Source organism: Lygodium microphyllum, chromosome 7 (genome assembly GCF_053477565.2).
Source record: "Lygodium microphyllum isolate KBCC chromosome 7, Lygodium_microphyllum_v1.1.10, whole genome shotgun sequence".
Lineage (NCBI taxonomy): Eukaryota > Viridiplantae > Streptophyta > Polypodiopsida > Schizaeales > Lygodiaceae > Lygodium > Lygodium microphyllum.
This window is the reverse complement of record NC_141141.1, coordinates 146719362-146731581: the sequence shown is the minus strand read 5'-3', so window position 1 is coordinate 146731581 and position 12220 is coordinate 146719362. Positions and strand designations below refer to the sequence as shown.

Sequence of the window (12220 nt, the reverse complement as noted above, 5' to 3'; positions counted from 1 at the left end):
GGGGGGGGGGGGGGGGGGGGGTTACTCATGAATATATGTATATATAACGTGAGTTCAAAATAAAGGGTTTTTAAAACACCAATTTTATACATTTTTTACGTACAAAAGGGTGTCATATATAGGGGTTGCTTACAGATTGAATAGAAAAGGGTTGTGTTTTATTCAAGAAAAATTCACAGATTAGGATATTTATAAATAGTCCATGAACACACGTTATATAGAGAATATATATATAGTGAACCCCTCAAGGACAATTTTGGTTAGGATGCTAATGAGGATTTTGTTAGTTACCTCTACTTGGTTGTTTGCGTGAGGGTAATAAGAGCTAGACTTCCAATGTAGGACCAAGAACTTGGACAGGAGATGCTCAATAACCTCATTTTAAAAATGGGTTTCTTGGTTGCTAACAATATCAATGGGAATCCAAAGTATGAGATGATCTACTTCCATAAGAACTTTGCTATGGTTCTAGTATCATTCTTCCTAGCATCCCTAGCCTTTGCTCATTTAGTCATCTAGTATTTGGTCACAATAATGTAATGAGCTTGACAATATTGGGCATCAGGGATAATTGGTCCAATAAAGTCTATTCCCCACTTCTCAAAATTTTGGCACAAGTGATGTTAGTGAGAGTCCCATTTTGTCCTTTCTCATAAGGAGTTTGATACGTTAGCACTCATCACAATGTTTGGCAAAACAAGACACATCTTTGAAGAGAGTTGGCCACTACAATTGAGAGTGTAGAATCTTCCTTTCTATGGCATTTGTGTCAAAGTGTCCTCTTGCAATCCTTCTATGTGCTTCTATAATATAAGAGGGAGAATCGGATATTATTAAAAACAATAAGATCATATAGCACATCCTTGATCTCGTCCTCACGTGCTCTAGTCAATATAGTTGATCTGATAATCATTTAATAAGGTTTGATCGGGGGATAGGTGTGTCGTGTCTTTTCAATAGGCTACTCTAGCTTGTCATTTTCTAGAATGTGGATGATATCATTTGCCCAATGGGGTGTAAGGTCTACATTAAAGAGTTGATCCTCTTACTGAATGCAAAACAAATGGGCATCTGGGAGATTTTTATCAATCCCAATTTCTTATTCTCTCCGGTTTTGGTGATACACAACATGTGATTGGTAATAAAATGATGTTTTCCTTTGCACACGACCATAAGAAAATTAAATTCTAGCAAAAGTAAAAGTCATCTAGCTATGTAGCCTATGGCCATGGCTTGTTTATCAAATAAAGTAATGCCTAAAAAATGTGAATGGGATAGCCAACAAGTAGTGTCGAAGCTTCTTGACGGCATACACCATCACTAATCTTTCATGTTGTCACATGACACTTCTTATCTATGAGGTGAAACCTTATAAGATCTCTATTCCTATCGCGATTCCATGTGTATGTCTATGGGATGTTTCTATCAGTGTGTCTAGGAGAGTTGTATTGATATGCCAAAGTATATCACAAGTTTTTAAAGTCATGTTGCATGCCAGTTGAAACAAAATATGCCATGTACCCTTGTCGAACATTTGAATGAACCTTTTAAGTGTCCAAAACCAAAGTTGAGTGCTGAATGATATGGTAGGTTTCCTCGAGAGCATGCCCATAAATTTTGGTGCAAATTTCAAAATGAATGTAGCCATCTACATAGTAGGGAAATTTGGCAACAAAAGCAAGCTTTTTGTGTTGTTGAAACTCAAGAGAAAAGCTAGAGAAAATAGGGAGTAGACAAGAGAAGGCTTGTGGATGCTTGGATGCACAAAGAAGGATAGGTATGGGTATATCTAGATTGCTACAAATTGATATGAGTAAAGTAAACAAGCTTTTCATTGCTCTTCATAGCTTCATAGGAAGATTAGCCTTGATCCAGATGCAATCTCTTTCATGTTGAGTACTCAAAAAGAGGGTTTTTGTGGACAAATATGGATCTCTCTTTCACTATTACTATAGGTGAAAGAGAATATGGATTTTATACTACATATACAAGGGTTTGGAAGCTTTTTCTCAAGAAATACACCATTCTTTGGGTTGATTCAAGTGTGTCATTGGACTATAACACCAGGGTTGTTCTAAGGCTATACATGCATTGTATAGATTGATGTATTACTATCACAACCTTTTAGGCTGAAGTGTTTGAGACTAAGCTATTATTTCAAAAGTGTTATTTGATTTGAGCTATCATTTTGGTCACAAGATTGTAAGTTTGAAAGTGATAATGAAGTTGTATAGAGATTCAAGCAAAGGTTTTTTCAAAGAAATATGAGATATAGTTTGAATTCTCTCTTTCATACATCTCTTGCCTACAATTTCTTTTGTCTCTCATCTATAAACTCATAATCTCAAGATGATATATACTAACACATTACCCCCTCCCCCCTCCACATTTGGTGGACTTGACATGAAAGGTGGACTCCATAATTGCAAGATGGGAGACAAACTGAAGAGGTTGTCAGAGCAAGAGATATTAGGGATTTTATGCATACTTATGGGACAGTCAAGCATGAAGAGGAAGTTACTAACTCTTGCCAAAGGTAATTGTAGAGTTGAAGAAATTTAATGGAGGGAATATCTTTAAATTTATGTGTATCTATGTAGAGAAACTAGATATGGCCATTGTTCTAGCTAATGGGATGCCGTGATATTTTAGTAGAGTTATGGCTCATGAGTTGGAACTGAAGCAAATGTAGTTGACACAACGCATGGATGAACCTAAGTTGATTTCAAGAAATCCCTAAATATGGATATTACATTGAGGATAGTGATAGGGTTATAAAAATGTATTTGCGTGAGTGGGTTGCGAAACCTACCAAAAGGCTTTCTGCTCAAAAATTATAGAGGGAATTTGAATAGCATTATAACCATTTTAATGCTACAGAACACCTTACTCTAGAGGTAGAGAATATTATTTTATTCTTGCTAATTGTAGATCCACCATTATAGATTGAGTTGGAAAAACTCTTGAAAGATGATACAATGGAGTAGGGTCTTAAGATAGAGTGGAATGATGTTTAGGAATTTGTCTCTAAAATAGGGAAAAGACAAAGGAGAAGACATTATTTGACTATGCCTAAGGCTATTGCCAGTACTCAGACAAAGCCATAGCTAAGGCAATTGCAAAGAGTGCTTTCTATTGTTCAATCAAAGGATAATGTGATTGATGATCTTGTCAAGAATATGCAAGATTAACAGATTAAGCTTGCAAAGCTTGAATATCTAGGAAGATCAGTAGCTCTGAATACTCCACCTAGGGAAGGATTTATCCACAAATATATTGGTGTGAAAGTCTACATTATGGTCGCAAAGATTGTGATTTTTACAGAGTGGATTTTCACAAGAATATAATTTTTTGGAAGGAAGGTTCATGCCAGTGAGATAAGATTGCCCCTTGCTATGAACTTCAGGAAGGGAGGTATGCATAAAATTCTTGATGCTTTTTTGTGTGGAGTGCCTATGCAGTAGTGGATGCTACAACCTATAGGCTCATGATAGAAAGAATTCCAAAAAAAATTGCTAGTCGAATACCAAGAAATAGACTAGATGGAATTCACCTATGAATTATTATTTCGTTTATGCATATTTGAAAAGGTATACAACACATATGTTACTGTTGAAGAGAAGAGGAAAAGAGAAGACGGCAATGCAAGGACTTCCAAGAGGGTAACTAGAGGGGATGGAAGGACTAATCCTGAGTAGTCTAGGCCTCCTGCTAGGTCTACACTAGAACATTTCATGGAGAATACTCAAAAAAAGGTAAAAGGGAAAAATCAAGATCAAAAGCCAAGGGGCAAACAATCACAATACAAGTTGCTTTCTAAGATAGAGATTGCTATAACTTTGAAGAAGATTTTAGAGGAGCACATTCTGAATAGTAAAGTTGAATTTACATCAGGAGAAATACTTGGCATCATCAAGAGGGATTTTCATGAGGAGATAATAGATATTATCAAAAAGAAGAGATTGTTTGTTAGATAGCCATCATAGCTACAATACAGAGTGAAGAGGAAACAAGTTTCTAGGGTATACATGTGGCTAAGAAGGTGGTGAGTTTTTGTAGTACAATAAAGGGTGTATAGCCTATGCATTATGCAAATATTGAGGCTTCAAGTTTGACATCTCGAAGTCACTATTCCCATAGTCATTGGGCCCATGCTACTATAGAGATAGTAGTGAAATTTGAGGAGCTAAAAACTCCATGTGTTACTCTCATAAACCATGGGTCCAATATTAATGTTTCATGGTTAGAATTTTTTATGAAAATGGAAAGTGACCAATCTTGGGCATAGATGGAGGATGTGCATACATGAACAAGGCAGCGAGACAATATGTATGTAGGATTGAGAAAAGCATGAGAGAGCATGGACTGTTGTAGAATGAATGTATTTCCAGAATATATGATGGAGTTTCTTATGCATATATAGAATCAAAAATTGTATCCATACTAGGATGTGAGTAAAGTTTTGAGTCTAGTATTATACATTAATTTTTTTTGGTATGTTTCATATTATTGATGATTTCATGATGCAAGAAGAGATGTTTGAAAGACAAGACTAAAGCTAGAGTGGATACAAAGTATAAGATAATGGACAAGAAGGTGAAACTAGTTGTAGTGTCATTGCCTCATAGTGAGGAATTGATTAGATTGTCCTCAAACTTATGGCCTAGTCCAATTTCAATGGCACACTTTCCTATACTATGTGGTCTATGAAATAAGAAGATAAGGATGGGAACTCTATACCCCTCTTCAACTCCATATTCCAACAAGTGGTTCACAGTTCTGCAAATGTGGGAGTAAGACTATTGTAGATTAGTTTGCTAAAGCTTTTGTAGGGAGAGCTATGTATTCACTTGAGAGAAGAGATCTTACTATGATGAAGACTCCATTAGGTTTGGTTTGCATGTGTACCTTGGTATAAGGGGCTAGAAACTTTGTGGCCCACATGATGAATGCGATGAACAAAGTGCTCAATCAGAGACTATATCCCACATTTGACTACACCTTTCTTGGATGATGTACATATCAAAGGGTGTACAAAAGAAAAGAAGAATGAAGAAGTGAATGACAAGGATATAGGAAGTTTGTAGCATCTCATATTCCTAACTATGAAAAGATATTGACTAAGATTGAAGAGGTGAATATGACACTTTCAGGGCAGAAATCAATTTTTGGACTAAATGAAGTACCAATAGTTATTCATATGTGTGGGCCTTATTGAAGAAGCCCATCCCTAGCCAAAGTGGATACCCTAGAAAAGATTGAGGAGACTTGTTCTTTTGTGTCTAGAAGTAAGAAAGTTATTACGTGATTGTATGTTTTACTTGATTTGGATACTCCACTTTGCTCATATTGTAGATGATTTAAACCAGTTGCAAAGAAAGGGTCAGAAGTTCTATTGGGATAAGAAACACAAGAAAACTGTGAGAAAGTTAAAGATGCTATTGATGATTGTGCCTACTCTAAGGAAAGAAAATTATATAGGTGGAATACCTATTATCATTCTTATTGATACTAATTTGATTGGTATTGGTGGCTATTGGACAGGATAATGATGAGGGTAACAAGTATGCAATCAGGTTTGGAGCAAAGGTATTGAATGAATGAAAGAGAAGATACCCACAGAAAAAGATAGAGTTTGAGGAAATTGTGACAACCTTGCAATGTGATAAAGAATATTTAATTGGAGCACCAATTCAAATAGTGAAGAGAAATTACTTCTCTATTAGAGATAATTACACGTTATTCAACTCTAAGCTATAACAACGCTAAGATGGATTGCATACATCAAATCACAAGGAAAGGAAATCCAATGAAAAACACATCATCCAAAGCCAGGTACCAGGATGAAGAGAGTTTGTTAGAGATGATGATGAAACTAAAATTCCAGCTACTTCAATTGATCATGTGTCATGTATCTTCAATGGAGACCTTTGCAAAAGAACTATATGAAGGAGAATGGTTACTTGTTGGCCAGTATTTGAGTACTTTGGCTAAAAGAAATGATTGGACATATGCTAAATTTAAAAGAATCAAAAGAAAAATGTATGGTTACTTTTTAAAGAATGGTTTCCTATGGAAGCATCCAAAGAAGAAGAGAGGTTTCCCACTATGGGAATAGTTTGTGACATGGCTATGCAACTGCAAATCATGAAGGACTTTCATGGCATCTTATGGCTAGTCATAGGGGTGTAAGGGTAACATTTAAGAAGATCAAGGAGCATTACTAGTGGAAGGTTATATACAAGGATGTAGCTCGATTTGTGGAATCTTCAAAGACATGCCAAACATACTCTTCAGTGAGGCATAAAGACAGTTTACATCCTACATACCTACTTTCCATGCAATATAAGTGGGTTGTTATGGCTCTTACCTCTCTTTTCTTGGATTGATTTTAAAATAGATACTTTAAGAGACTAAGAAGATCAATATTTAAAATTGAGTCTCTAAGAGGCCGGAGACTTAATTTCAAAAATGGGCCTTAAGATGGCTCTTGTCCCTCTATTCATAGGCTCCATTCAAAAATAGAGCCTCTAAGAGATCAGAAGGCTTAGTTTCAGCTTCTAAGAGTGTGATCCTCAATTTCAAAATCAAGTCTCAAGATGACTCTTACCCCTCTTTTCTTAAGATCCATTTTAAGATAGATCCTCCAACATTAAGAACAAAAACCACCAATGTAGTTTGCAAGTTTCTTCTGAAGGATATATTTTGCAGGTACAAATGTGTCGAAAAAGTCACTACAAATAGAGCTCAATGTTGATGAAGCTAGAGACTTCTTCTCTAGATTGGAGATTAAACTAGCATTGACATGAACATCTAATCTGGACGGTAACAATAAAAGTGAAGGAGGGCATTCTCCTATTGTCAAAGCTTTAGCAAAAGCATGTGGAGGCAGAGTACGAGAGTGGCCATGTTTGCTTTCTTATGCTTTATGGGTTGATTGAACCACACAGTACTACAAGTTACATGCCAGCAAAGCTTATATTTGAAAAAAAGCCAATTATGCCTATAGAGATAGTAGGTATTACATGGAATGTTTTACCATGGGAGGAACAAATAAGCAAGGAAGAGCTCTTACATCTTAGAATGCACCAGTTAGAAAGAAGTGATGAGGACATAGAGATTGCATTGCAGAGATTGAAATAGGCTAGACTACCAAACAAAGAGAGATTTGACAAAAGACACAGGTTGAGACCAAGAGCCATTGAGAAAGGTGAGTGGGTACTAGTGTATGATAGCACTCTTGATAATCAACATAGTACTAGCATAAAGATTCTAAAAGATAGTTTAGACTATATGTTTGAAACAAGCCTATGATAATGCCACAAATGGTCTATATTTATTAGATGGGATGGATTTAAAAATGGTTGCAAAGAAGAGGATCAAGTTTTTTAAGAGAACAAAGTTAAACACCTATGAGGAGGAAGAGCTTTAAAAATAATCTCCACATGGAAGCATTGAAGAGGATGAGGATGATGATATTGTGAAAGACAAGAAATATCTTGAACCTATAGAAGAGTAAGATAGGGTGGCACATCCTAAAGGATGTGCAAGTTGAGGGGGTGAATGTCATGATACTCCGTGTCTATAGGTTGAAATCTTATAAAATTTCTATTCCTACCAAGATTTATATGTATGTTTATGGAATGTGTTTATTAGTGTCCAAAAGTTATACTTGATCCGCCAAAGTATATTGACTACTTTTAAAGTCATATCGTATGCCAATTGAAGGAAAACATGCCATGTATCCTTGTCACACATTTGAGTGGCCCTTTTAAGTGTCCAAAAGTGTTGAATAATGTGATCCTTGTTCGAAGGAGTAGCCCCATAAATTTTGGTATAAATTTCAAATTGATTATAGAGACCTACATAGTAGGGCAACTTGGCAAGAAAAGCAAGCTTTTTGAGTTGCTTAAACTCAAGGAAAAAGCTAGAGATAACAAAGAGTAAACAGTAAATAACATATAAATGCTTATGGATGCATGAAGAATGACAAATCAAGGTGTATTTGGACTGTTGCTGACTAATCTAAGCAGAGTAAATAAGCTATTCACTACTATTCATAGCTTGCATAAGAAGCTTAGCCTTGATTTGAGTGTTGTCTCTTACATACTGAGCACTCAAAAAGAGAGCTTTTGTGGACAAATTCAAATCTCTTTTACTACTACAATAGATCATGAAAGAGATTATGGATTTGATACTAAATATACAAGGATCTGGATGCTTTTTCTCAAGAAATATACTATTATTTGCACTGATTTGATTCTAGTGTGTCTTTGGGCTACACCTCAGCTACTTTAAGGCTCTACTTGCATTATTTGTGCATAGATTGATGTAATACTATCATTAAACCTTTTCGATTAGAGTGTTTGGATCTAAGCTATTATCTCAAAAGTGTTATTTGATTGAGCTATCGTCTTGGTCACACGGTTGTAAGTCTAAAAGAAATAGTGAAGTTGAATAGAGATTGAACAAAAGGTTCGTTTTGCAAAAAATACAATATACAATCTGAATTCTCTTATGTACTTTTCTTACCTACAATTTCTTGTCTCTCATAATAAACTCAATCTCAAGACCCCAATGGTTTAAAGCCTAACACTTCACCTCCCCGATAATGTTCTATTGTGGAGTAATTCATTTGACTTCAATGATCTGTCTACTAGAAAAGGTCACTAGAAAGTCCATGTTATGCTCACCAAGTTGGCACAACAGAGCTCTAACTGTACTTTTAGATGCATCGATATGCACGTGAAAAGTTATTGTCCAATGCGAGACTCATAAAATAGGTGTAGTCATAAGAGCCTTCTTTAGAGCTTCACACTAAGTCTGGCATTCCTCCCTCCATTCCCAAACAACTAGCAACTTGTATAAGGGCCATGCTATAGAAGCATAGTTCAGCACACAGCAATGATAATAGACAATATGTTTGAGGACATTGGAATGCCTTTGTGGTTGGTGGGTGGTGCGAGATCTATTATTACCTTGAACTTTGTTATACCTATTGCAATGCCATTCCTAGATACCACACGGCTCAAAACGATGCCATGTTTAACTCAAAATTGACACTTCAAGGAATTCAAAGATAGGTCGAACTACCAACATCGCTTCCCTCGAAGACTAGTCGAACTCTTTCAAGGTGTCTTGCCAGGCAAGAGTGGACCTAGAGGTCGTTCACAAATCTGGAAAACTTTGTACTAAGGGTAGCGGAGAAACCTCCCCACCACCAATGGCCGTCTAAAGTACAGCAGTAAAACTACTATTTGACAACATACGTGGTCCCTCCAAATGGAAAACAGCAACCATTGAATAGGTTGTTGTTGAGAAGTTCCATGCAAGAAGCACCATCTTCTATATTCCAGTCATATTTCTCAATGTCTCCTATCTTGAAGGAATGTTGGGACATGAATGTAGAATTCTCATTTGATCCCGAATTGGGAAACATTGCTGCTCTGATTCAAAGTGTAGTATTTGGACATCTTCTTGCTCAGTTTTGATCTGTATCAACTGCTAGTAAATGCAGCTTGTGAAAACTGGATATCCCAAGTATCCCTGGTGTAATCTGCTTTTTGCTGGATAATGTGCTCTTGTAACAGGCATACACCGAGGATCCTGGCACACCCAGTGACCAGCGTGCTGCATTGGCAGGCCAACAGGTTTGCAACAGCAGTTCACTAGATTAGTGTTTGCCCAGTTTCCGGGCAGTTGGCTTGGGGCTATTGAAACTCAACCCAAGTTCAGAGTTCTTGTCATCATCTTTTGCAGAGCTCTGATGCTTCCTTGCCTCCAGCCTCTGGCATGATGACACCCTGGTAGAACTTACTGAGCTTGAATGCCACTATTGCACTTTTTGTACAGACAAATAGTCAACATGTTAATTCACAAAATTATTGGAAGGGATAATACCAGCCAAAAACAAGGAATCACATCTTCATTGAACTTCTGATGCCCAATATGAGACAAGAGCATCAACTATACCATCAAAGCTGTGAAAGTTTCGGCTTATCACATCTACATCAACCCCTAAGTGAGCTGCACCTGCAGCAGTTACAGGACCATGGGCTGTAATAATAGGATTGCCCCCTTGTAATGAGGTGATTCCAAAAGCTTTGAGACTTTTGAGCAAGCCTTCAACTTCGGCTGTGCTTGTGAACACCAAAGCATCTAGGTTTTCCAAAGAAGCTGATGGCAACTGCGATGAACATGACATAGGCAAAGATGAGGATGATGAACACTCCATCTCTGCAGAAGTTGCCCTTCCTTGTAAAAATGACAGAAGAGGCTTAGCACAATCTGGACCAGCCCATCTGGTGACATAGGCATTCAGCCTCTTTGCTTTCCAGCCTTTGCCATTGAGACAGTGCAGAAAATCTGGAATTATGCGAGGCTCTTGAAGCCCATCCACAAATGGAACAGGGCAGAGGATGTGCTTCCCATGACCCTCTCCAAGCTCTTCAACCAGGGCTTGAGGCGTGGCAACAGATGGAACCATCATCTTGACCCTCTGTGTCCTGACTCCCAGCAAGTCCAATTCCTGCAAGAGCTCAGCGTCTCGTCCGAGAGCAGCCACGAAAAACTCATCTCCAAGATGATTCCCCAGATGAGGATGATCTCGCAGCACCTCTTCCAGAGCATTTATACCGGCGCGCGAGGTGAAAGCTATGCCAGAGTACGACCCAAGTGGAAAAGACGTGCTAGAAAGGCAATCAATGCCAGCTTGCCTGGTCTGAGGGGTGCTCTCCACCATGACCGAAGGGCACCAGATGGTTGAAGCTCCTTCCCTGTGCAGGAGTTCCTGCAGGCGAGAAGCATAAAGGGCAGGTGTGCTGAATGCCACCCGCCTGCCGATGAGCCTCCTCTTTCCTTCTTCCTTCGTTATCTGGAGCTCCTCTGCTGTTGCTGCACAAGACATGTGGAGCTTTTTACGGTGCCTCCTACTACCCTGCTGCTGCTGTATTCCTTCACGTAATAGCTCTATTATACAGAGTCCACGCCGAACAAGAGTGACCATCGCAACCACGTCTTGCAGTTTCGAAATGATAAACCTTACTTTGTATCTTTTTGTTTTTCTTTTGTGGGGGGGGGGGGGCGCTTGGCGGTGGGACTGGACAGGCATTTGGCAATTACGGTTCTCGAAATTAGATAGCCTAATTGTTTTTTCTTGATGCTTTGGTAGAATAATATTATTAATATCAGAAAAAAATAGGTATATACAAAGCTTACAGTTAGGCCAATTTCAAGACAACAATCTTAAGTCTTTGATAAGGCTCTATTGAATACTCTAAAAACCTTATTTGTGGTCCGATAGCCTTTAAGTGTTAGGGTAAAAGGCCTTTGGGCTTGCCTGTATACACTGTGATTGTCTATTCTTTATTTATATATAATATGATAATACAATTAAACTGTCAATTCAGTTGGACAGCACCTACATTGTGTGTGCTATTCTCTCCCGAATCTTATTCTTCTCCTTCTCCACTGCCATTGCATCCCCTTCAACTGGTATCAGAGCTTGATCGTGGAGTTTGGCCTGACATTACTTCAGCCCGGATTAAAGACCTAGAGCTTGAAGCTTCAATGCCAGCCATAGCTTCTTCCCCCCGAAGTAAGATTTCATCTCCTGCCTCTCCCCGGCCCTCATAGGCTCTTTGCAAGTGTTCCTTAGCTTCATTGAGTACCTTGTATGCCCCCATTTGCCCCCTTATCCTTAGCATAACCAGCATACCCCACAATAGCAGCTCATGTTTTTTGCGCATGTTTTCAAAATCTGGCTCAAAAATCCCATTTTTTCTTACATCTTGGGCATCCGGAACCCAATTTAGGCAAGGTAAGAGTTTAACTTGGGGTTTTGGCACACTCGGATGCAATGGTGATGTCAGATCTGCCAAATTATGATTACAAAATTTTCTGTAACAGATCTGAGTTGATTTACATCAAGAAAATGTCATACTCTTAGCTTATGTGATGCTCTCAAGGCTTGGTATTTAATGCCCAAATGCTTTGGGGATATTTGCCCAATGTTTTGCAATGCTTTGGGACTTGGTTTGAGCTTCCATAGCTTGATTTATGCAGGGATTTATTGCTGTATATTATTTGGGCAGCAAGGTTTTATCAGGAACGGCTTATGCATAATGCTCTTTGTTGACATTCAGGTGTCCTATTGGATGTATTGATGCTTGGTCATCATGGTTTATGCCCAGATATACTATTTGAGAGTTATTGAGCCTTG

General features: G+C 38.1%; 1 protein-coding gene across 1 annotated transcript; it reads right to left on the bottom strand.

Annotated features, from left to right (window-relative positions):
• Nucleotides 1-9102: 9102 nt before the first annotated feature.
• LOC148034061 (uncharacterized) lies at nucleotides 9103-11020 on the bottom strand. The gene has a single exon (XM_087682421.1). It carries the CDS (start codon nucleotides 11003-11005, stop codon nucleotides 9926-9928), a length of 1080 nt encoding a protein of 359 aa, XP_087538547.1. The 5' UTR covers nucleotides 11006-11020; the 3' UTR covers nucleotides 9103-9925.
• Between the last annotated feature and the right edge of the window lie 1200 nt (nucleotides 11021-12220).